Source organism: Cupressus sempervirens, chromosome 9 (genome assembly GCF_028749045.1).
Source record: "Cupressus sempervirens isolate cs-2001-9-10 chromosome 9, ASM2874904v1, whole genome shotgun sequence".
NCBI lineage: Eukaryota > Viridiplantae > Streptophyta > Pinopsida > Cupressales > Cupressaceae > Cupressus > Cupressus sempervirens.
This window is the reverse complement of record NC_143126.1, coordinates 194616320-194643633: the sequence shown is the minus strand read 5'-3', so window position 1 is coordinate 194643633 and position 27314 is coordinate 194616320. Positions and strand designations below refer to the sequence as shown.

At 34.6% G+C, this 27314-nt stretch overlaps 1 protein-coding gene and 1 long non-coding RNA gene across 2 annotated transcripts; both read left to right on the top strand.

Moving 5' to 3' along the window:
- Positions 1-362: 362 nt before the first annotated feature.
- On the top strand, positions 363-4310 carry LOC149538142 (profilin-like). The gene is made up of 3 exons (XM_089799529.1): positions 363-653; positions 2931-3068; positions 3909-4310. The coding sequence occupies exons 1-3, from the start codon at positions 528-530 to the stop codon at positions 4041-4043; spliced, it is 399 nt and encodes a 132-aa protein (XP_089655655.1). The 5' UTR covers positions 363-527; the 3' UTR covers positions 4044-4310.
- A 17222-nt stretch (positions 4311-21532) lies between these two features.
- LOC149538141 (uncharacterized) lies at positions 21533-26813 on the top strand. The gene is made up of 4 exons (XR_016355993.1): positions 21533-21740; positions 21920-22012; positions 26141-26255; positions 26403-26813. It is a non-coding gene; the product is annotated as an uncharacterized LOC149538141 (long non-coding RNA).
- The last annotated feature ends 501 nt before the right edge of the window (positions 26814-27314 follow it).

Genomic DNA, 27314 nt, shown 5'->3' with positions numbered 1-27314 from the left:
CAAAAGCAATATTCACCTCAACTTTATAGGATACTTTCAATCATGGAATCCAAGTTAAGAGAGAGCTCTACTAGTAATACTAGTAATATATGGTGTGGTACACAAAACACCATCTTAGACCACAAAGAAACACCAATTATAAGCAATAATATATTCTTTGGGCATATCCCTCCCAAATATATCATATAAAAATCCTTATGCAACCCCAAAAAATTAATAAAAATAAAAAATTAAAAGAATATGACTCTTGGCCGACATTATCCTAAGCTCCGTTTAAGCAATCACGGAACTCAAACTCTGATTCAAATTAATTAAATAACACGACACCTTAAATCTTACCCCAAATTGCACCTTCTCGGCTCACGCGGTTTTCGGGCTTTTTTTTAACGCTAACAGAGATATATTTTGTTTTTTCTCAGTCGGATTCGATTACACGATCGGCCTCAAGTGTTTTACACTCATATTTTCCTGTAATTTGCTGAAAGAACCCGCTGCTTTGAATCTCTTGTTCATTTCGATCCGTGAGAATGTCGTGGCAGGCGTATGTAGATGACCACTTGATGTGCGATCTGGGGCGGGGTAATCGCCTGTCTGCAGCTGCGATCATCGGCCATGATGGGAGTGTTTGGGCTCAGAGCGACACATTTCCAGCGGTTAGACGTTATTTTTTGTCCCTTTTGAAATTTGTTCTGGTTGTAGATCCATTTTTGGGTTTTTATCCGTGTGCTCTCGTGCCCTCTGGGTTGATTTCAATTTGCCGTTTACTGTGTCCGCTCCCTCTTATTCATCACTTTAGGGTTTTTCTATGCCCCAGTCAAATCCCCCAGTTGCATCTGGATCTTGATTATTGTGTTTGGACCGAATTCATTGAAGCCCTTCTTTGCAAACTTATCTGGATTTGCTGCCTGTCGCCTTAGATTGAATTTCTCTTACTATGAATGCCTTGACTCTATTACATACCCTTGGTTTTTATGAAATTTTTATATATTTTTAGTGTATAACACAATCTAGCATTCTGATTGGAGTGCTTTTATTTGAGTGGATTGGTTCGACATTAACCCTTGCTTGTAGTTTCTATTGATTTGGCTGTTTGTTGACTTGATATGCTCTCTCAAGTGCGCGTAATCTTTAGCCTTCGATTGGATAATTCCTCCGTTAATTCTTTTATATGCTCTATATAACTGTTAGCCTAGTTGGACATTTCCATTTTGTTCTCAATTTCACTTCCACGAAACCCTTTCCTGTCCTTCATTTTGGTTGGATTTTATGACGATGAACTTCTAACTTTTATTCTGATTGGATTTACTTTACACCAGATATATCTGTGTACATTGATTGGAGTTTTTCAACATATGAACCTTATCTCTATCTTTGACTGGATTTACTCCTTATCAGCGTTTACATTATGTTTTGATTTGTTGAGTGAATTGATTTTGGAACCATATTTCATTTAATTGGGTTACTGAGAAACATTATTGTTATTTTCTTACGCAAAACTTCATATTGGTTGTGGACACATTTTGAGTCATTAAACCTCAGTATTAAATTTGGAATGAAAGAAATGTTACTGTTTTTTACACCGCATTTGATTTATGTCATAACCTTATTCTCCGTTTGGATTGAAATCCTTTTATTATACCCTTTGTTGAATTAAATTGAGTTTGTTTCTTGATAGTTTCAGCATAAACTGGATTGAGTTTTCGTGCGTCATGAAACCTTTATGTGCAATCTAGATTAAGTTATCTCAAATCGTTACTTATTTAATGGTTTTGTCTCATGATAGTTTTGACTTGAACTGGACTGAAGTTGTCTGCACCATGAAACCTTTGTGCAATCTAGACTAAACAATGTGAACTCATTTAGAGTTATGGAATTTCATTATTGATTATATCAGTTTTTAGTTAAGGAATTTGATTATTGATTTTATCAGCTTATACTTGTTTCAGGATGCTACTTTACCTTGTTTCCTAATAAAAACTTGCCCTCTTGGATCTCATGGTAATTGGCCAATCTGTTTTCCTGAAAAGATTTAACAGTTCCTTTTTTGTTTTTCTGATAGAGGAGGTTTCTCTACAGATTTTAATGTATATTTAATCCCCTTTTTAACTTAGGCTATTTTCATTGGGTTGTCTTTTCTTAATGGCAAAATTAGTAGTATTGGGAAGCATATTGTTTAATCTTGCCTAATGCCATATTTGCATGGAGAATTGCATTCAACTATAGTGGGATGGTAGTTCTGTGTAAGACAGCGTTTATTGACATTAGCAAATGCACATGGATGCTGAAAGTGGGAGTGCGTTAAGGTTAGAAAAAATGAACTGGCTAATTTCATTGCTTTTGTGCTCATAATCTGACAATTTCACAAATAATTGCTGTGTGCAAATGTAGAAACTGGAACCTTGAGTATCAGATGTACTCTTGAGGTTTGTCAGATTGAGGCAACGATGTATCTCTACTATTATAGGTATTAAGTTACTGGTGAATTTAGTGGGTTTAATGCAGTCCACCCCAATGCTGCCTTGAATAGTGTATTTGGATGGGTGAGAGGCTGTACAAGTTCCTTGTAATATAGTTAGAATAGAATGGTCATGGTTGAATTCTAATGGGGTATGATTCTGTCACATGCTGTTCAGAATTGGAAGGAATAATTTTAAAGAAAGTTCTTATCTATTGGAGCAGGAGGCAGATCAGAAAGCAGAAATAAAATTGCTTTTTTCTCTGTGTTACAACTATATTTCTTAAGTGTTTCTTCTTCCATCAGGGCTTTCAATTTGATTTGGATTTGTGGATTCTGTGGGGGAATAGGTTGGCACTTCTATCAATATTTGGTGACAATGATGAAGTTTTTGGACTATATCTGTTAGTATTGAAAAGGGAATCTATATGAAACATAAGATTGATCTTTGTTTCGTTTAATCATGTTTGTGCAGATCAAACCCGAGGAGGTGAGTGGGATTATGACTGACTTCGCTGAACCTGGGTCCCTGGCACCAACAGGACTTTACATTGGTGGAACAAAGTATATGGTTATCCAAGGCGAGCCTGGAGCCGTCATCAGAGGAAAGAAAGTAAGAAAATTGTTTGTCTGAAATATATTTTTAGTTTGTGGCTGGTGTTTATTCAGATTTTGGCTGAGATAAAGTCTCTATGGGATTTGTATGGCATCTCAGTTTACTATTCAGTATTGTTGAATCAAGTAACATGGATAGAGAATTGCATCGACGGTGACTCTTAAGGCATTACAAATGGCGGGCACAGCTATAGTTTTTAGAGATCTATAGAATTGATATATTAGTGTTCTATATTATGTTGACTAAAACTATCGTTTCGTTTGGGTTGCTCTTCCTACTCTTCTAGACCCAATTGTGTGCTCTGATAACAGGTTTTCTTAGTAGATAAATTATGAGAAATATTGTAAATTCAAGTCCAGTGGAAATTCTGGTAGTTTTGAGTAAAAGATTCTCTGCAGTAGATATCATTAGTGAATCAGATAACTTTGTGGCATTTGCTTATTAAAAGTTGAGTTACAATTGTAATTGCCAGTTCTGATTCGGATTCCTATTGCTGCGAAGTGAATTGCCTTGCCTTAACTTGAATTTGGTCCTTTAAGTAATAACGTGGGCATTTTCAATATCACAGCTTACCTGATACGGAAAGCAATTTCTATTTTACACATGGACTTAGTTTTTGGGTTTGGTACATAAATTGCTTGTGTTTCACTATATTGCAAAATGATTGTAATATTTTCATAAAGGTCCAGGCATCCATTTCTCTCTTGAGCTGCAATGCATGGAGGCTTTACAATTATCAATATATTGCATCTCATGCCCTTTTTATTAAATGTTCTATATCAAACCATGGATTGTTAGTTATTACCTTGTTGATTTATCTCTTTTCACTGTCTCCAGGGATCTGCAGGTGTTACTATTAAGAAGACAACCTGTGCCCTTATTTTTGGCATGTATGATGAACCTGTTACTGCTGGTGAATGTAATATGATTGTCGAGAGGCTGGGTGACTATCTTATCGACCAGGGCATCTAATTGCCATTTACTCAGCTATGGTGTGAGATGGGGATTTTACTGCTCTATGTATTAAGACTCTGTCAATTGAGAAAATCCATGTTTCTATAAGTATTTGTAATTGTTCCGAAGCCAAGTTAGTGAGTACTGGTAAGTAAATATTTAATGTAGAGAAATGTTTGGTGTGCAAAACATTGTCGAGATGTTGCATCCACTTTCCTTGATCCATGTTCTTTCCTCTCTTTGGGGATTCTGATATCTAAGCGAAAGATATTTAAATTTGCCATTCGTCTGCTGTGTAATTTCATTGTTTTCTTTTTTGGTAATGCAACTTTGTTGCGTTCATTGATTGTTAATTGCATGGTCTTGCTACTTATTTGCTGTGGCATAAATTCTGGCAACTTATAATTGCAGTTTATAAGGTTTTAGTTTTCGTTAATCAATTATGCTTAAAAATACAACTGCTATGCTGTAGTGGCAGTTCACTGGTCAGTAAAATGGCAAAAAAATTCTGGGTTAAAGTTTTTCCTCAAAACGTTAGACGTTGTCCCTTTTGGATTTTTGTTTTAGATGGAAATCGGGATCTATCTTGTGGTGATGGATATAAATGCCAAGTTTCCATGTATAATTCTGTATGCGTTGTAGCTTTTGTTTTATTCCAATTAATGACATCTTCGAATGAAAGGCCTTTGGAAGTAGTCAAAGCAGGGTGGTATTTGGACTATAATTTGCTTAGTTGGGGTTGAATGTTGGTTTTCTGGAACGATTTATCTGATTTGATTTGCTTTGATTCTTTTGATTGTTTGGTGGGTATAATTTGGGACGTTGCCAATTTGAAAAAATGAAAATGAAAAAATATAGTGGATTTTTTTTGAATTTTTAATCAATTTGTTCTTCATGATCTGTTATTTTTGTAGGAAATTAAAAAAATAAAGTAAATCTAAAGAAAATTGAAAACAGTGTTTTTTCTTGAATATAAAAATTTTCGGGTCTTCAAATGCATTCCTTATCGAGTTTATCTAGCACCCATGATTTATAAATGGTCATGTTGACATAGTGTGCTCTCAATGGTAGTACAGGCTTAGATTACTCTAAAGCAAAATTTCCTAGTGCAATGGTTATTTTTACAAAGCAAGACAATATTTTTAACATTGTGACTTTTGTTTTGGCGAAATTCAGGTAAAAACAATTGGACAGTTCGAATATTTGAGTGGTATCTAATCAGCTGCTATCCGCACTAAACTTAGATTGCATAGGAAACTTCTATTTGTTCTGAAGTCCTTACTATTTCAAACAACTGAATATCAATTTTAGAAAGTTAAATTGCAATATTTATCCCTCAAATCAGTTATCACTTAAAATTGTTATGATTTATTGTGTTGCATGGGAAAGTTCTAATTGTCTTTAAGTCCATATTTGCCAACGAAATTGCTATCTCAAACAACTGAATGTTGATTACATGAATGTAGTTTTTTCCTTCGAATAAATGTGTAGCCATGAAATTGCAATTCCTGTCCCCTTCCTTTCCTCTCCCCCCTTTTTTCAGCTCAAGTCGATTTGTCTGTTAAAGTCGATATGATTTCCCTTTCTCCTTCTCAATTCTAATTGTCTTTTAAAATTTTAATGATTTCATAGCTAAGCTCATGAGATTTTGACTATTATGATGGCATCTCTAGCTTCTTCGTAATATTTGTGATCGTCTCGTAATATTTTATCGATGCTCATTTTTATGTTGTTATATTCTTTGAATATCCCTTGATCCTTATTTTGGAGCCATTATAAGAATTTACTCAACTTTGAATAAAAAGCTTAAGCTTCCATCACAAATGGGCAATTGGATTAACTTCAATTTATTTATTTTTGTTGTTCCTTATTACACATGACCTAACTTTGAATGGGCAAAGTGGGTTTAAACCTAGATTAGTATTGGGATGTATGATATCTTGTGGAGTTATAGTGCTTCCCTATCTTGAGCATCAATTAGATGCAATAAGTGTTCTATTCATTCTAATGAGAGATGGGTTCTTGTCAACTATTACTCATGAAACATGGGTCAATGAGTTTGACTTGAAAGCTGAATCAAAGCTAAATGTTGATAGTAATAACAACTAATTTTGAGAATGTGAGTATATCAAGACCACAAATGCTCAAGTACAATCTAGGAGATGACATGAATTATTTGATTGGAAGAAAAATAAAGCACGCTTAGAATTAAGGACTTTCTCTTGATTTTGAGTAAGATTGAAAGTTGGTCGAAAGCCTACAACACAATGATAAATTGTGAGCCTCTTATCTAAGATATTGGGTTTAGGTCTACTCGAGGATAACAAATAATAATAACAAACCTTGTTTGACCTTTTACCTATAAAAAAAGATTGAAAGAATAGACTATATATCCAAATTTGGCATTTGTTAAGTTTAATTATGAATTCTTATCATACAACTTATAATGAGAACATGCTAAGGTAGATGTTGAACAGTTGTGAAATTGTACACCACTTAGGTGCTTACAATTTACTATGATTCATTTAGCTCCTACTCTAGTGGTATATGACACTACATGCATATGCCAAATATAGTACACAGTTAATAAATGAAAATGATCTTTGAGAGTCTCTTGCTTGCAATTCTTGCAAGGAAAGTTTAGGAACCACAATATGGAAGGCCACATGTTAGATTAAACAATAAATCACATAGGGTTTACTAAGGGAATGATGAGATTTATGCTCCCCCTATTTCAACTTGCTATTAGGAAGGTGAAACATGTTATCATGTATACCATGGTAAATTGTGAATGCAAAGATTGGTAAGAAATGCCATGAAAAATGTTCAAGATGAACTCTATGTCTCATAGGGAATTTGGATAACTAGGAAATTGAACCACAATTTTAGTGCACCAAAAAATGTGAAAGTTAAAAGTTAAAAATGACCTGAAAAATAAGTCACTTTAAAAAGGAGCTTTATCTTGTGTGTGTGTGTGTGTGTGTGTGTGTGTGTGTGTGTGTGTGTGTGTGTGTGTGTGTGTATTTGTCTCCTTGCCGCTCACTCTCTCCCTACCCACCTTAGGAAACCTCAATATATATCTTATGATTCCTAATGGGTCTAAAGGGGTCATAAGGGATCTTAAGACAACTTATCATACACTGATGTATGGTAATATGTCTTAAGTGTTCCTAGAACTATTGATGTGTTGTATGACCCCTTAAGACCTCTTAGGACCCCTTAAAAACGAATAAATGGTAAGTGGTCTTAAGGTGTACTAGGACACATTAATGTGTTGTAGGACCTCTAATGACACCTTACCATGCATTAGTGTATCATAATAGATTTTAAGGGGTACTATAACATAATATTGAATCTTAGGAGCTCTTAAGAACCCTTACAATACCTTGAGGACCCATTTTGACATATTAGTGTAAGGTAACAGGTCTTAAGAGTGGCAATGGGTCCTATAGATCCTTAACAACTTATAAGAATCCTATGATTTAGATAAAGTAATTCTAACAAGCTATAAGGTGTCTTAGAACACATTAATTTGTCCTAGATCCCCTTATGATGTTGTAGGACCCCTTACCATACATTTCGTACATGGTAAGGCATCCTAAGGGGTCCCAAGACACATTGATGTGTCCTAAGTTCCCCCCTTAACATGTATAATAAGAGGTTTCAAGGGGACTTAATGGGTCTTAGAACACATTAATAATTCCTACAATCTCTTTACACCCTACCATGTTGTAGTGTATGACATATGGTCCTCAAGGGTCACAAGGGGTCTCTGAACACATTATTGTATTGTAGGACCACTAAAGATCCCTTAGGAACCCTTACTATCCACTAAAGGGTTTTTAATGGTATTAAGGGGTTATAGGATGCATTAATGTGTTCTAGGAAACCTTATGAATCCTTAGTGGATACATTAGTCTATCTTAATGGTTCCTAGGATCCCTTTAGACCCTTCGGAACTATAATATGTATGGTAAGGTGTCCCAAGGGATTAGTAGGGGTATTAAAACATATTAATGTATTCTAGGACCTTTTACAACTCCTTTGGACCCATTACCATTTACTAGCAAACACAAATGTAGAGTAGTGTGTCATGTGCCCTATAATGTTTTCTATAGGGCATTAATGGGTTCTAACATGTCTTAATTGGTCCTAATGTGTCCTAAGTGGTTATAATGGAGCATAATAGGTCCTAGGGCTACTTAGGAACCATTATGACCCCTTATGATACATTGGAATCACTCACATCCTCTTTGTGTCCTACAATGGTTAACATGTTATAAGGGGTCTTACCTAACCATTTATGACCCATTATGATCCCTTGTGATACATTACTAACCAATAAAACCAAATAGGCAACATTAGGAATGATTATGACGTCTTAGGGTAAATTAGTGTGTCTTATGATGGTTCATGTGTTCTAAAGGGTTGTAATTGATTCTTATGTGTCACAATGATTCCTAATGGATCATAAGGGGTTCTAACGGGCCATAAGGGGTAATAGGATCACTTAGTTAACATTAGAACCCTTTAGGACACATTAGGACCTATTAGGATACATTATAACCCATTAGTGCGTCTTAAGCCCCTTAAGGAAGCCCTAGTTGCATCAATAAGTTTTTCTTTGTTCTAATTGGTCCTAATGCATCTTAAGGGGTATTAATAGGCACTAATGAGTTATCAGATTACTTAGGACCATTTATGACCCCTTTAGAGACATTGAGACACATTAGTGTGTTCTATGATGTTCAATGTGTTGGAAGGGATCATAATGGGTTTTGCTATGTCATAATGGATCCTAATGGGGCTTAATGTTTCATAATGGATCCTAAAGGTTCCCCAATGTTCACTAATGATCCCTTATGATACATTAGGAACCATTAGGGCGCATGAGACCCCAACAATTGTGTCCTATAATGATTAATACATGCTTTGAGGAGTCCTCATCTATTGTAATAGGTTGTAATGGATCCTAGGAGATTTTAATGTGTTAATCGGTATAAATGGGTTCTAAGGGCTTACAATGACTCCTAAGGTTCTTATTACTACTTAAGACCCATGAAAACCCCTTAGGAAACATTAAATATATTTGGACACATTAGAAAACATTAGTTTCCTACAAGGCTTAATATTGTGTGTCATCCCAAGAATCCACATCACTCCCTCCCCCCACCCTCTCTCTCGCTCCCTTAACATGGTTAAACATACATGTCAATTACCAAACTAACAATATAATACAATCAATACAATAAGCAATGATCCTTCAATGATCTTGAAAAAGTTAAGGAATTATGGTTACAATCAATAGTCCATCGGGAATCATTTTCACAATAATGTGCGAATTCCTAAAATTTAACTAAGTCTGAAATTTCTTAAAAATCCTCAAAATCTAGAATCTTTATCGTAACTCCTATGAAGTTGACACCACTTTCAAACATAATGGAAGTATAAACATAAAATATAACTTAAGTATAGTTAAGAAAGGAAGAGATGCAACTTATACTTAAATGTTAAATTTTATGTATATGATCCCTGCGCTGAAATTGACATGGCAAGGCCTGTTGGATTTTAATTGGAAATCTAGAAGGAAATGTATTTATATAGGAAATTTTCATAGCGTGCACACGCTATAGTGCGATCACGCTATGTTTTTAATTTCTTGAGCTTGTGGCTCGAGCATCCAACCCATAGTGCAATCACACTATGCCTTAGATTGGAGAAAAAAAGAAAGTGGCATCTTTTTGGTACCACAACTTTGTGCACTTATCCAATGGTAAAACTAATTAAAGTTGATAATGTTTTTGATTAAGGAAAACCGGTTTTGAACTTTGCCTAAAACCCTTTACAGATCAAATAATATTCAATGAAGCCCAAACATTATAACAACAAACCTTAGTTGAAATAGGTCACCCGGAAAACAAGGTAACCAAGGTGGCCTCATAGATAACACAATTCTCTACTACCACCTAAATAGGTTTTAAACAGGATCTTGAAACCCCTTGGTACAAGATAAGATATTAAAATCGGGACCATGTCATAGTACAAAACAAAAGGCCAAAGAGACCAGGAGAACCAAAACAAAAAAGGAACAACCTCAAAGAGACCAAGCGGGTAGTAGGAAAAGAAAACCAAGCCTCAAGATTTACCTTTAGATCCTATCTTTTGAGAATGTAAAGACATATCAAATGATGGAATGGAGGGCTTCAACTTTTTTCCCTTAACTGTTGTCCATCCATCCTCCACCATTGCAGTAGCCTTTAGCCATGCAAAGTCATCCACACCACAAACAACCCCCAAATCCTGCTCAGCTAGGGAAGAAGAACCACCACCACACGAAAGAGGGGCAACAGTTCCCCCCAAAGCCAAAGCCACATGAGGAGAAACAATCGAAACAACATTAGCAACATCTGAAAGAGGGACAACAATATTGAGCACCTCCGAAGAGGAAATATTTAAATCATGAGGAGCAACAACGAAGTCCACCAATAATGAATATCAAGGAGAATCAACCAACCTACCCGCAATAGAGGGAGCTTTCTGAACAGTATAGTGATTATCTGATACCCATATCCACCAAGAAGGAGACTCTTCGATCAAACCTTTCCAAAGGAGCAACATGCTGCGAGGTGGCTAGTCTTATGACATTTTTGACATCTGAAAGGAATGCCCTCATAATCAATAAGTTGAATCCAAGAGCCATTGCGAGAGGCCAACTTAATCATTTCTGGGAGCCCCTTAGAGACATCTATCTCCACAAGAATGTGAGCATATGTTGTCCGAAACACATTGGAAGACGTGGAATCAACCATCAAAAAGTCCCCTAGGGCCTCCCCAACAGCCTCCAGGATTGAACTCAAGCATAAGTAAAATGGAAGATTAGGCAACCTTATCCACAAAGGAATCTTGTTCAAGGATTCAATCGATGGATCAAATTCCACAAACCAAGGTTTGGCCATCAAAGGATACCTCTCCTCCCAAGAGAAACCACACCAAAGGATGGCATTTTGATCATCAGTAGAAGAAAATTTCACAATAAAAAAGCCCCTTGCCATAGGAAAAATATGGAGTAAATTTGACATGATAGGCTCCCAAAATTTGGAAATCTAGGCATGTAGATCTGATAGAGAGGGCCAAAAACCCCTAAAATGAAAGATGGAAACAGTAAAGGAGAAATCCTCTGCATAAGTAGAAATCTCATCGACAAGATCAGATGCAAGATTTATCAAAATGGGGTTACTTATTGCAACAGGCTCAGCAACATGGGGCCCTAGATGCATAGTCTGACCACCTAGACTAGTCTCGTAGGTGGCCACATCAACATAGGAAATGGACAACCCACCCACAGCTCCAAGTGAACTAATCTTTCCACTAGGAACAAGAGAAGCCCTAGTTTGAGAAGTAGCAGAGGACCGTCCCTCACCTTGGGCCAAGGGCGAAACCCTCCCTCCAAAACCTCTTGAGAAAGGGAAGGAGAAGCCCGACGAACAACACTATCCATGACCAAAAGAATAGACGAGGTGGGAAATATAGACATAAGAGTGGAAGCCACAGAAGAAGCCAAGGCCAGAGCGAGAATGGGAGCAGGCCCCATTTTTTTGGATAGGGACATTAAAGTTCACAATGTTAATGTAGTTGAAAAAAGGAGAAATTTATATAATTAGAAAGATAAGAATACATATGAGATTATGCTAGTGATTTCAGAGATACCCACTTTACCATTTGGAAACTTGATGAAGGAAAATATGAGAATTCATTTTAGAAGATGAGAAAATGTTATGAAGGAATATAATTGGAGTGAAAATGAGCTCCCAAGCCTCTGGGTCAACTCCGAAGGCTATTACCAATACATAAATTGATCAATTTTTAGCTTTTCAAATAACCCAACTAAGTTCTTAAGGCATAGATTTGCATTGCTATGCCTAGATAACTTGATCAGGTTGTTCTACTAGACAAGATCCGATCGAGTTATGATTGATTGAATTAAAAATATTGCATCCACATACCCTGATCTGATTATAATCATAGCAATAACTTGATCGAGTTATGTATAATCTTAAGTTAATGCTATATTTTATTTGTATACATATATATTAAATATTTATATGTATATATAACTAAATTCATATATAATTAAATATTTTCATTGCATTTTTGTATATGTAATTAGATATATTCATAACCTCTCTCTCTCTCTCTCTCTCTCACACACACACACACACACACACACACACTCGCTCGCTCACTCACTAACTCAATGAATCCTAATCTCCCTCCTTCCCTCTCTCTCTCTCTCTCTCTTCTCAAACATTCCTCAAACCTCTCTCTCTCTCTCTCTCTCTCTCACACACACACACACACACACACACCTCTTCTCAAATATTTCTCTAACCCCTTACCCCTCTCTCTCTAACACCTAATCCCTAACCCCTCCCTATGACCTCTAAGCCCCCTCCCTCTCTCCCCCTCTCCTCTCAAATCCCTAACCTACCTCTCCTCTTTCAAACCTCTATCTTCTCAAACCTTTCTATAACCCCTTTCTCTGACCCCTCATCCCTAACCCCTAACTCCTAACCTCTCTTCTCAAATCTTTCTGTAACCCCTTACCCCTCTCTCTTTGACCCCTAATCCCTAACCCCTCCATTTGAATCCTAGCCCCTAAAACCCCCTCTCACTCCCTTCCCCCTCCTCTTAGACCCTAAACCGCCCCCCCCCCCCCCCTCTCTCTCGCCCCCCTCAAATCCCTAACTCCTCCATTTAACTCCTAACCTTTATCCCTTCTCTCTCTCACACACACTCACTCATTCCCCTATAACCTCTCTCTAACCCCCTCCCTCCCTCCCTCTCCCTCCTACTAACCCCTCCATCTCTCTTTTTGTCATAGTTCTACATAACTTGATCGAGTTTTATAAAACCTGATTTGGTTATGAGATAATATGGACATTGTACTTAGGAGTTAATAACTTGATCAAGTTATGCAGAACTTGAACTGGTTATTGAAAAATTTAATATATAAACTTGTCAATCACTAATATACTGTTTAATTATGTCCTATGAGGTCCCACTGCTATATCACATATTTCCTACAACATATTTGCATATGTTTAGTCTTTTTTTCTTGGAAATGATTGATTTGGTATTTTTTCTTGTGTCCATACAATTTTTTGTTTGTATCTTGTCATTCATCATAAATTTATCTTCCTTTTCACTTTGTTGTTTTACTTCAAACTATAAAATAATAATGCAAATTTGCTTGTTTTTCTATTTGGTTGTGTATTTTGTTCATGTTATTGTTTGTAGGAAAATTTGGATCTATAATGGGAAAGAACAAGAGAGGAATGATTGAAAAATGAGAAGCAAAAAAGGCATAGACAAGGAAGCGTATGAGGAGATTGTCATAGGGGAAATCTGCAAGACTCAAAGAAACTAATTAGTAGCACTAATTTATTTAAAATGCTAAACTAACAAACTCATTCAACTATACAACAAACAAATTAAGAAGCATAATCAATTGGAAATTTAGCAAGTCATCAAACATGCAAACCAAGAGATTGCTTCAAGCTTTTGTTGCTTCTCTTTGATTGTATGAAGTGTGCACTCAACTATGATTTTGGCAGCACTTAGGCTCCAAGCTCTGAGAAATATGATAAAATTATATGATTCAAATGATAGAAAGATGATAGAAAATTGACAGAGGTTCGATATGAAAGTTAGACATCCCCTCAAACTAAGAGATACGAAGGTTGTTTATATAGATTTTGTAGAAATTCATAACAGTTGAAATCAATTTGGGAAAATCATGATCAATGGACAAGGATGAAAGAGACTAGAGGAATAATTGGAAAGTTTCCATTTTAAACCGAAAAAGATAGAGGATAAAATATGAGATATTTTCAAATTTTGGAGAAATAAAGTTTCCAAAAATTGAAAACAATACAAATCATTGCACCAAAGCCCCAAGATGCTAGTGAAGGCCGCCCACTAGGATCATAACATCCCACCACACTCTGCATTCTAGACTCTAGGCTTGATGTGTGCCTATATAGTGGGCCCTCCCTTGGCTGTATGAGCCCCAGAAAGACACTACAATGTTGGTGTTGCCACCTACTCAGAGACGCAAACCTGGGTGGAGGCTTTGATACCACATGGTGTGAACCATTGCACCAAAACCCTGAGGTGCTAGTGAAGGCCGCTTACTAGGGTCATAACAGAAAATGAAAACATTAAAATGCATTTTGATTTTGGGTTTATAGAAAAACTATTTTTTCAATTTGTGAAGATTTTCTAATTTTCTAATTTTCTAATTCTTCATAAAATTGATTTTTAGGTTTTAGAAGATATAATTGAATAAAAAGTTCAATTAAATTTGAAAGATGAAATTAAATGAAAATTAAATAGCAACTGATCAAAATTGAAACTAAAAGAAATAAAGATGAAATTAAATTAAATTTAGAATTTAATTTAATAAAGATAAATAAATTAGTTAATTTAAATAATCAATAAATTATTAAAACTATGGGAAATTAGAAATTGAGTTTAATTAAGTGATAATAATCAATTAATTAAAGGTTTGTCAGTTAAATAATTTTAATTATTCAATTAATATTAGGGAAGATTAAATGACACCAAGATTTAATAATAGAGGAATAAAGATGATTAATTAATGTTTGAACCTTCAATTAATAGAAGAATAATTAGTGTGTTAAATGTAAACTCGTAAGTTAGTCCATTTTTGGATGTCTACATTTGCCCCTCTTTGATATAATGTGATTATGAGTGTTGAATCAAAGAGTTTCAAATTAGGTTTTGCCCCAACTTGCTCTAATTATAGCAAGTGGACCATGCCCACTTGAGAGATTATTTGTGCAAGAAATGCATGGATGATCTCAGAATAAAAGATGAGAAATGTTAGATGAAATGATGAAAGTGAAGATTTAGGTAGACAATGATGATTGTTTGATTGATAGAGATTTCTTGATAAGAATCACGTTTGGTTTTAGGAAGGACTCATTCTGTATAAGACTAGCGATAGTTTCTAGTTTCAAGGAAGATACACCCTATATAAGACAAGAGAAAACATCTAGTTTCAAGAAAGATATGTCTTGTATAAGAGATATGATAATTGATTGATTGATAGCTAGATATGAAAATCTTGACAAATTGATGGATTGCTTGATTTGATTGATAGAAGAAATGTTAGTGAGGAGCATGGATGAGCTAGAAGAATGATTTAGGAGATATGACTTAGAAGAATTGATGTTGTGCTATCAAGTTAGATGATGTATTAAGTTGTTGCTAGATATTTTTCACAAGTTTTCATCTTTGTGCTTTATTGAAAAGAAAGAGATATAAGTGAACCCAAATATTGACCATTTGGATAACATTACTATAAAAAAAAGAAGAAGGAATGTTTCAATATTAGTCTAGGTTGTCTTAGATCATGGGTATGTGCAATTGCTAGATGCGTGACAGTTCTTATCACATTCATCCTACATCATGCTTGCCCCAAAATTTTATTAAAACACTCCACAAATAGAAAAAAAAGAAAAAAAGATGATTAACCATCATAGACTCTCTCACCACTCAGTGATATACTTGAGGAACATAGGAACATACTCATGAAAGATAAATCAATAATGGACTAAAATAAAGGACTTTGTCAACAACCTTATTGATCCTTAATTGGATTGACTTGATGTTTGATTGTCACATTTTTTCACTTCTCATGATGGAGAGATATTTTGTAGTGCCTCTCCCATTTGATTTTTGTAAGTCATCCTAATGGATGCAACCTTGTTGATCTCTCTTTGAGAAGGTATCATGATTGGGACCATGAGCGATCTACACCCTTGAGGCGATTGGATTTATAGTCATAAATAAATTAAAAATTAAAAGGTGACTTTATATTTAATTAATTAAATTAATTATTATATTACAAGGGAGAAGCTTCTAGAGTGTGTGTTAATTGGAAAGGGGGAAAACTCTAGTAATTTAATTTTCTAGAAGCACAATTAATTATTGTATTGCCAGGGAGGAGTTTCTAGAGAATGCATTAATTATTGGAAGGGGGAAGCCTCCAGTAAATGCAATTAATTAATATTTTAGTTCCTTCTAGAAGGGTGAAGGAAAAGGATAAATAGGGGTGAGAGTCTCATTGTTTAGCATCAGATGATTGTGAATTGCATTTGATAAGAGCTTGGATGTGTGAGTCACATATCTTTCTTGGCATTAAAGAGGATGTTCATCCTCTCTTGTAACATTCTAGATGTCATTCCCTTGGGGTTTGGCCTTTGGAATACATTGCTATGTACTTGATTTTATCATTGTGAGAACTAATATTATTTCAGTAGTTGTTCAGTCTTCAATTTGCATAAATTCCTTCTTGCTCATGTTGTGTGGATTGAAACTTATGCAAAGACATTTAAATTACTTTCAGCAATTGGTTTAGTTCTTGGGCATTTTCGGGGTGCCCATTACAGTGGTATCAGAGCTTGCTTGCAAAGTGTGAAATCACGAAGTTATAACCGATAGGTGCCCATTACAAACTGTAACCTTATTATTAACTCAACTATGTGTTTTTTCAAAATCAGACCAAACTATGAAACTACACTGTTACTTGTATGTTGTCTATGTTTTGGGTTTGGATTGACTAGTTTTAAGACGTCTACCAGAGGCTTGGGAGTTCTGCATTTGTGATATTTTGATGATTCGATCTTGATCTTTTAAACTCAACCATGGTAATGTGTTTGGTATGCTCTATGATGTGTGTTGATCTATTGATTTTTATAGCTTTCCAGTGTTCTTTTGTGAGACTGAGGTGAATGGTGTGACCTATCTGATATAACCTTTGAATCTTTGATCAGTTGTATTTGGATTGCTTTCCAGTTGCTTTTATAGGACTGAGGTGTTTGTATGATTTGTTCTTGGTGATATCATGTTATGACATGGAATGGTTTATGTATACTTGATTTTGGGACCAGTCCTGTTAGGATGATTGTATTGGTGGAATCTGTGATTATGATCAGTGTTTTTTAATACTTATCAGTTGCTTGTTTAAAAACTGATGTATGGTATGTAGTCTTTTGTGATCTTTTGATTTTACTGAGCTTAGGGTAGGTTATTTGTATGTTAAGTTGGGAAATGGCTTGCAATGGAGGTTGGGGCCCAAAGCGGCTGCCATGGTAACCCATTGTAGGCTATTTAATAAGTGATAACATTTTATTAAATGGGTTTAAAATGAATTAATAAGATATTGGTACCACAAAAAGTCACTAAGGGGCCAGAGGATTAAAAGACTAGCTGGGTAACCTTAGAGTTGACTCATTAGTATGCCTTGTTAGTACGAAAGGATACTAGTGCTGCATAGAGTCACTAGGGGGTCAGAGGATTAAAAGACTAGCTGGATAACCCTAGAGTTGTTTGTGCAATGACACTTGCCCACTTGCATAGTAGACTTCCTACATGTCTATGTTGCCTTTGGGATTAGTTGATACTTGTGTCTTGGTACCCTTTGAGATAGTTTACTTTTAGGTGATTCCTTGAGCCTAGATGTTGGCTTTTTATTGTTGAGTTTGTTATCCTCTATAGGACTTGAGACTATCTCCTCAGTGTGGACCTTTTTGGGTTCACGAGGTCGAGTGGTAGTGCTTCTTCTTATACCATTGAGATTCAACCATTGGATGTGTTTGTGCAGATGTTCCTTTCTATCTATTCTTGTATTTCTATGATGGATGGTTATACTTAGTGTATTGTATTTGATTTCATAAATATTACAAGATGATGTAATCTATTTTTATGATGTATATTCTTTTAGCCTTTCATACCTTGTGACATGTATAGTGGATGATTGTGCATTCCTGATTATTGCCAAGTGGCATTTAGAAAAAAATGTATATTATTTAATTAGATTTGAACTTGTATTTAATCATTGATGTGGATGTGTTATTTATTGGATTTAGTATTAATTAAAATTAAATGTGATTCATCGTCATAGGACCCTTAAGAGTCGTAACCTGTTTATGTGTTGTTGATGTATGAGTGTATGTTAATTGCTTCTGCTATTCTATTACTATCGTTTTATCTTTATCTTAAAAAAAAATGTTTGGAAAACTTAGTGAAACTTTAGGTTAATTTCTTTTGGGTCACATGGTGGGGCATTACAGAAAGGAGGAGATAACACTATAACATATAGCGATCTCTTCTATCAAAAAGGAGGAAATATCACTATAAGTCATGGCGATGAGTTTTTTTGGTGATAAAAAAGGAGGTGATATTGCTATAACATATAGCAATCTCTTCTATCAAAAAGGAGGAGATATTCCTATAAGTCACACTGATGAGTGTTTTCAATGATCGAAAAGGAGGAGATATCACTATAACATATAGTGATCTCTTCTATGGAGAAAGGAGGAAATATCACTATAAGTCATGGCGATGAGTGTTTTCGGTGATCGAAATGGAGGAGATATTGCTATAACATATAGTGATTTCTTCTATAAAAAAGGAGGAGCTATCACTATAAGTCATGGTGATGAGTTTTTTTAGTGAGTGAAAAGGAGGCTTATCGCTATAACATATATCAATCATCAACAATTTGGTCAAAATTTTTACCAAAGAAAAAATTGGTCAAAATTTTGATGACAAAAATAGTGACGAAACAATTTTTTGAAATTCAACCAATATGAGTCAAATTTTTGACCAATTTTCATTGAAAAATGAGTCAAAATGTACTAGTGATGGAGTTGAGTTATACATTGGTGTGGACAAGTTGAAAGAAGAGAGGATTGGGAGTGTAACCCTTCTAAGTTAGGGTTAGTGTAAGAACCCTAATAGTCTAGAGAAGCAGCCTAGAGGAGACCCTGGGAGAAGTTAGGGTTAAGGAGCAAGACTTGTCATTACATTAGAATTGCATCATGTTTTTCTTAAGAAACATCACAATCATCATTCTAGAGTAGTCATCAAAACAAAAACAAAATATTTGTCACCATAATAGCTTTGCACTCTAATAGGACCATATAAGTTAGTATGAACTAACTCCAAAATATCATCAGAAGAATAGGTCTTGCTCTTGAAATTAGATTGTGTCATTTTCCCTATTTGATATTGTTTGCACACAACTTTATTAGCTTTTCTTAGTCTTGGTAATCCTCTAACTCTTTTCATCATACTAATACTTACCGAGTTATCAAAGTTCACATGACATAACCTCTTATGTCATAACCAAACATCTTCACATTGTGCAAATTGACAAGTATCTTTAGATAGGTCTAGATAGAATGTAAGTTACCTCTTATATTCTCTCTCATTCCAACTAATTCACTAGTTGAATCACAAATCTTTGCCTTGTTGTTTTTGAAATCAACTTTGTAGCCTGAGCTTATCAAATATGCCACACTCAATGAGTTATATTTCAAACCATCAACCCAATGTGCATTGTCACATTTGATCTTATCATTTAATTTTATTGATCATTTACCTTTCATATAACATGGTGCATAGTTACTAAACTTAACACTACTTCCATTATAATGTTATACCATTTCAAACTTACTTCTATCAGCTAACATACGATGTGAGCAACCACTATTAATTATCCATCTATCATTCTTACTCACATGTGGAATCAATGCAATTCTCTCTTCTTTATTAGAATAATCTTTCATTGCAACATAAACAACTTCTTCATCATGATCATAAAAATTATTGTTAGAACCATCTTCTTCAGCAATGTAGCAAGATTTCTTACCTTTATCCTTTTCGTCTTTGTAGCCTTTCTTACCTTTGTTAAGATTTCTTAAGATTTCTATCCATCCAAGAATTGACAAATTGAAATGAATCATTATCATCATGGCCTGCCATGGCTTCCATGAACGAAACCAAGCCCCCCTCATACAGAGTCATCCATATGCAAGGCTTCCTAACATAACACTCAATCATGGGTGGTTCAATTCTCATCATTTCCCCACACTTCTCTGATTTCTAGCCAGAGTTCTTTAACAACTTGAATATTGATAACTTTTGGAATACCGTTACTCGTCCCTTTCTGCCTTAGAAAAAAATTGCTCAAAGATGGCTCAATGATGTAGCTAATGAAATAAGTAAAAATATTAACCAAAACATAACAAAGCATGGTAATTAAAATTCTTCCCTTCACGAAAGGGTAGCCACATGTGTACTACCATTCATGTGATCAATGAAATAATTGGGATGCCTTCGAAGTTTGTGTTTGTAAAGACAAGCCCAAAAAGTAATATAGAAAGAATATTTAATGAACTTCATTCATTAAGGTACAATAAATACATTTGGATTTTATAATGCAAATTTTCATCTCTTAAAGATATATCCTTGTATTAAGCGATACTATCTATTAAGAACTATAAGGATCTATGAGATGTAAATTAATCTCCTATTCAATGGAAAACTACTTAACATAGTCACCGACATTGTATGTATGCAAAGCCTTGATGTCTTTTTTTAACTATATATTTGTGAAATATTTGAATCCCTAACATAAATCAAAGACCAAGTAAATTTATGTCAATGAAAGTAAACCCAAGTATACTTGGAAAAATCATTAATAAATTTTATACATATATTTTTTCTATTGTAGGAAGGGTGTAAAAAAGAGTCAACCAAGTCAGTAAAAAAAACTCTAGAAATTGTCAAGCTCTACATCCCTTTTGTTTTTAAATTCTTATTTATAGTGCCTACAAAGATGTTACCTAACCGACATTATATAAAAAAATGAGAAAAAGCCAATAATCACACTCTTCTAGTTGATTTGTTGCAAGTAGCAATAGTTTGGTGGACCGAACTAATCATGTTGTAACTTCATTTGACTAAATAAAACAATTAAAGAATCGCCTTAAAACCATATGAGTTATATGTGTAGGACTAGAAAAATGATGAAAATACATAGATGAGAGAACCACATATTGCATACATAATTGATGGAAACTTTGTATCCAAACTTGAAACATTTGTATGTTGTTGTGATTATTTTGTGAAAATAACTTGGATATGATATAATTTAGAGACTCTTGATACTATAATAAAATAATAGCAAGCCTTATTGAAATTTTAGAGATATACTATACGTATATTATATTTAATACAAAAATAATAATAACAATTTAATTTTCTAAAATAAATTAATTTCTAAATATATTCTATTTTATATAATTTTATTCACCCTTTTCTCAATTTAAAGCGAAGTTACTTTAATTTGATTTGTTGCTTTCATCCCTACTTAAAAAATTACATTTGATGTGAATTGTAATCTTGAATTTGTACAATCATATAATCCAAATAATATTTCAAAATATCAATAAAGAAAAAAATCCTAAAACAAAATATTTTCAAGAATAGAATAGAATATGCTTAAACTTAAAATCATTACAGAATAGAATATCCTTAAACAAAATAGGGAGAAAATCATATGAATAACTTCAAATTAAAAATAAAACATTAAAATAATAATAATAAAAAACTCTCCTAGTCTAACGTGTGGATAAAATTTATCCGAATCTTGTCCATAGTTTTTTTGGCCGCCGTTGACTCTCGAGAGGGTCTGTCTGAAACAAAATATGGCAGAATTTTGAAACGTCCAGACTCAAATTTGGAGTATCAAACCCTAACGGTAACAAGAAATTTGGAGTATCTAATCCTGACGATAACAAAATTTCAAATCGAACGTCATGGGGGAATCGAAAAATCAGGGTAAGATATATATTTGAACCTTCGTAGAAAATCACACAATTTTTTGTGATTTGTCATTTCTTTCTTTGTCTGAAAACTTTGTTTTTGTTTTTCTTTGTGTTTTTGTCTTGTGTTTATTTTCATCTGGGGTTTGTCTTTGTTAGTCTTTGATTTATTTTTTTAAGGTCTCTGTCTTCTAGGTTTTCTATTTTTTTTATGGCATGACGGAGGAAGGAGGAAGGGGCAGCAGCTGATGGAATCAAATTAATCCTTCTTTCAGAATTTTCTTCTGGGTATGCACCTCCTGACTTTGTACTTATGCAATGAAATTGGGAATGGTTAGCTAGAAATGTTATTGCTAGCACATGTATTATGTCTGGATTCAAATTATGATAAAAAAAATATGTATTATGTCTGGATTCACATGGTACTCATTTTTTCGGTACTTATTGAAAATCATAGGCATCTGAAATTTATATAGATTTTCAATCTTTAATAGCAGTCTGAAAGTTTGACATTTTTTTCTACCAGTATTGTATGATTTGAAGTGATTTGATTTTGGTTGGGTTTTTTATTTGTCTATTTAGGGTTTTGAAAGGGAATTTTGAAGGCAATCATGAGGCTTAACAAAGAAAACAAACCAGAAAATTAAGCTGTTCCCGTACTTTAAGCAAAACATATATAAGATAGACAAGACTCGTGAACTGTTTGACAGAATGCCTCAAATAGATGTGTCTTCTTGGACTGCAAATCTGAATGCTCGCTTGCTTCCTCCTCCGACTTTATTTGCAATTTTCTTCTGCCACATCAGCATACGTTTTTCTCTCTCTGTGTTCTGACGATCACTTTGACTCAATACATTGTGACATTGGAGGCGTATGCAAAGCCCATCTTGAGAAGAACAATGTGCGAGGGTTTATTCCCCTGTCAAATTGCAGATCGTCAGCAATCTCTCCTCCCTTCAATCCCTCGATCTCACAGGAAAACTTCCCTATCTCTCTCCACAGCCAAACTTCCACCTGCATCTTTACTTAGGATCCAACAACTCCCCGTTCTTTGGGAAATCTCTCCGCATTGGTTGATTTGGACTTGTCAGCAAATGTTCTGACTGGCACCATTCCGTCTGAATTGGGCATGGCCTCTCACCTGCAACTTCTTTACCTTTGGGGAAATGGTTTGTCAGGCAACATTCCCAGCACTGTAGGAAATCTCTTCAAAATGACTGATTTAGCATTGCCAAAAAATAGACTGACAGGTACCATTCCTCCTCCTTTAGGAAATTCGTCTGCTTTGGTTGAGCTGTAATTTGAGAAGAACAAATTACAGGGCTGCAGGTGCTTGACGTTGGACAGAACAATTTGACAGGAGGCACTCCAGCTTGGATTGCACAGTTTTCAAATTTACAAGTTCTTATGATGAGATCAAACAATTTCAAGGGAAAACTCTTATTTCATCATCAATTGCCATCGTTATCTTGGGATGGACAATTCCATTAAGAAAAACTCTACGTAAACTTTCTAAACCTGGCTAACGTAAATAAGATGATTATGGAGATCCATAGGGATAATTTATCTTGCCTCTGGATCATGAAGTCTCCACCTGTCCAAAGTCTTTTTTGTCAGACATTATGCATAGGAAAGCCTCAAACCACTTGCACCTATTGCAGTTGGACAATATTATTTCTTCCCAAGATGGTTGCATAGTAACTAGTTTCTCGTTTATTGGGATGCTTAGAATAATCCTTAGTAAGCTTAGAATAAACTAATAAGCAGCTAATAAGCAGCTACATTTTCTGTGTTACAGTGTACTTCTTTAGCCACACTTCATAAAACTAATAAGCAGCTATAAACATAGAATTGTTAAAACTCAAATACTCTAGTATAATTTAGCATTTCAAATAATTGATAAACATAACTACACATATTGTGATTAAAAAAACTAACAAACAGAATGACTTTAGGTACTGTTACCAGCCACACATGGTTTCATCAAACATTTTTTCAAACTAATAAAAGCAAATATGTTTCATCTGAAACAAGAAATGGGATAGACACATAACTAACTAGCTATAAATATCATAAATTGCCAGTACACAAGGGAAATAGAGGAAAACAATCAGGAACTCCTCTAGGGTTTTTTGTTATGCTCTCTTAATTGCTTTGAAATTCTTAGAGATTGAAACATTAGGATTGCAATCTCTTATGAAAAAATTGATACAAATTTAGCATGTTTTGAGTTTTGGTAGTGTAGAGCTCCCTACAGGCCATTCTTTAAGATAAACTGTGACCAGATCAACAACCTTCTGTAAGGTTGGTAGAAGCTGCAAGCTGAGAATCTCAAAAGCACAAGGGCTGACAAAATAAGAGACCAAAAAATACATCTCTAGAAGTGTTAGAGAAGGTCACAGTCCTTAGATTGGATCAATCATACTTAATGTTGGAATTTTGGAATTGGGTACTAGGGAATTGATTTGCAGTGGATCAATCATACTTAATGTCGGAATTTTGGAATTGGGTATAAGGGAATTGATTTGCAGCTTTCTAGGTGTAGAACTTTTGTTGAAGAATCCATATGAACGAGCCTTTCAATTTTAAAGAGACAGCATGGGTGCAAAATAAATTTATGGCCAAGAGGTTATTTTAGCAGAGCTTTTTGTAAATGAAGCTGAATTATGATTCAAATTTTATCAGCTGGGCCTTGGTTCTAGGAAAATCCAGGACCGTTTGAGTCAATGGAGGAGTTGCCCTCAGCTCCAGTACGATTTGAATTCATTACTTCCCGATAAATTTTAGAATGAGTGTCATTGAAATTGACAACTTCAAGAGTCAATGTCTTTGTCTATCCAAAATTACCTTGGGAAAGGGATTTACTACATATGGCACCATTTGTGTTGTCTTAGAGCCAAATCAACCTCTGTCAAAAACCATTAATTAATAGAATGTTTGAAGGGTCCTGCAAATCAAATGAATTTATTGTCTTTTGATGTCGTTTTTCTCATGGTCACTTTTTCAGAAATTATCCCATAGCTCCAAGGCAATAACAAACCAAGATGGGAGAAATAGCTTCCAAAAGCCAAAGGAAGTATTGTATCAAAATAGAAAAGCAAGAAAGTAGGAAATCAAACAATATATTTAGCAAGAATGGGATACAACATTGTTGGTAGTCTAAGACGAACTAGTTTCTTCAGTCGGTATCTGCATAAACTGTGTTGATTTAGATACTCCTCTTACAACCCTTTTTGCCTACGCACAGAGAAGATGATTAAAACTGGTGCCAAGAGGACATATATTGAAATATATTTAGGTTAGCTGCCACTTCCCCCACATCCACTCAACCCAAAGATGATTTTTTACATCACACATTTCTTCCATATTCCAATGGCATCACCATCTTTCAGACTATCTCTAGCAACACCTGGTTGTATGAATTGATGATTCTGATTGGTTGATTGAGGGTTTGTGGACATAATTCAACACATTCCACTAGTTTACAGGATCTGTTCATTCATGTCCTCTGCCTGAAGCATTTTAAGGTGCATTAATGGCTTGCTATGAAATTGATGATGATGATTCTTTCTTGAGTATCTGTCATGTGAATTGATAAAATTAATTGGTCAAGTGAAGGCTTGTATCTGTCATCTTTGCCCTCTGGCTTGTGAAGCATTGCTTTTACACAGACAAGGTCCCCAATTTAGTCTGAGTTAATAAGCATCCTGCTTTTTCACTTCAAATGACCCCGTTGAAATACTGCCATCATTTTAGCAGCTTGGATTGCTGCCTTAGTCTTGGGATGCCTTCCAAGAAAGAACTTTTCTTGTTTCTGTCCGACTTTTTAAATGAGATTTTCTTAGATTTTCTTGTTTCTTGTTTCTGTCCGACTGAACAATGAGGCTTCGAAGTGCACGATTTAATTTGGAGTCAGATTTGTGCTCACAAGCTTCTCTCTGATTTGGCCGTCCATCTCATCGCTTACTCCAGTAGTTCTGTTTCTCTCTGACAATCCATTGCATTTTGGAGATTTAGGCCATCCAAAATCCTTCCAAGCCAAGAATCATCTGGAGCTATCTCCTTTTCAGACTCATCCAGAACAGCAAAAACATCACTGCAAAGTTGTTCCTTTTTCAGGTTTATTTATTAATTATAAAGCTAGAATATAGGAAATTGAATTTCGTTAGCTTTATAGTCAGAACACTTTATTGCATGTAGTTAAATTATTAGATTTTTATAGTTCCTACAAAGTTCTGGATACTTATATGTATATGTTGGTTGCAGATAAGATTCTGATGAAAATGCTACAGGGTGTAAATTTAAGCTTGAAGTTTCCTTTTTCATTTTTAAATTTCTGTGTTCTAATTCTATTATTTAATCAAAAGCATGTTTAGATCATTATGTTTTAATGAATTCTTTTATTTGAACTACTAGTCAAGTTGTGAAATGTTGGCTGACAATTAAGACAATTTGTAACTATTGGGGAGTTGATACATCATTCAAGTTGAGGCACGATTGACTGTTAAAAAGAACAGAAAAAGGAGATTTGGTATGTATGTGCTCTTGATGTTTAATTTTTCAGTTGACCATTTTTTAACAGTGCCCTTGTTTTCAATATGTTTTTGCACAATAATTTCATTACATTGCTCTTCTAAACATAAATGATATTGCAACTGAGATTGATTGATAATGATAGACATATACAAGGATCCTTCCAGGCAACAGACTTCTTCAGCTCATCAACTTCCACCACATTGAAGGCACAATCATAGGAGTGAAGTTGCTGGTAAATATATTTTGATCATTTGCTTTGTAATATTTTGATCAAACATTGATCTAGCAGTTTTGTAACATGTAAATATACAATGCTCAATAAAAAAGGTTATTGGAAGGGGTTAAAAGCCCCTTCAAAGACTAAAGGGGAATGCCCATTGGCCATGGTCATCCCTTAAAGTCTTGTTTTTTTGACAGCTTAAAGAATGGTTTATAGGCCAAGGCCATTCTTTAAGGTATGTCGCCTGTGTTCCCTTGCACTGTTTTGTTGAAATGTTTTTTTTCCAAGTTTACTAATTTTGATCTTAATAATGATAAATTATTCATTAATGAATCACTAGCCAATTCATAAAATAGTAGTCCAATGTAAATAGTCATTATCAAACTAGCACGAGATATTATCATTGTTCATAAAATCATAAATTACCCCTCTAAACACATCATAAACACACTTTATGAATGCAATTCATGACATAATTTGTTTGCACAATTGTTAAATACATATTTTTTGAGCTTTGTTCATAAAATAAGAAATTACGTTTCTATACACAACATGAGCTCACTTTATGAATGCAATTCATGGCATAATTTGTTTGCACAGTTATTTAATACACCAATTCATAAAATAATAAATAAATCTTAAATAATCATTGTCAAACTAACATTGACATGTAAAATCATAATGAATGCAATTCATGACACAATTCTGTTTGCACAATTGTTAAATATAAATTTTTAAAGGTGACATGTAAACATGATACAAATGACTAATTTTTTTGGCACTAAAATAAGTGGATAAGAATATTCTTAAAAACTATTTTTTTAACCATCATTA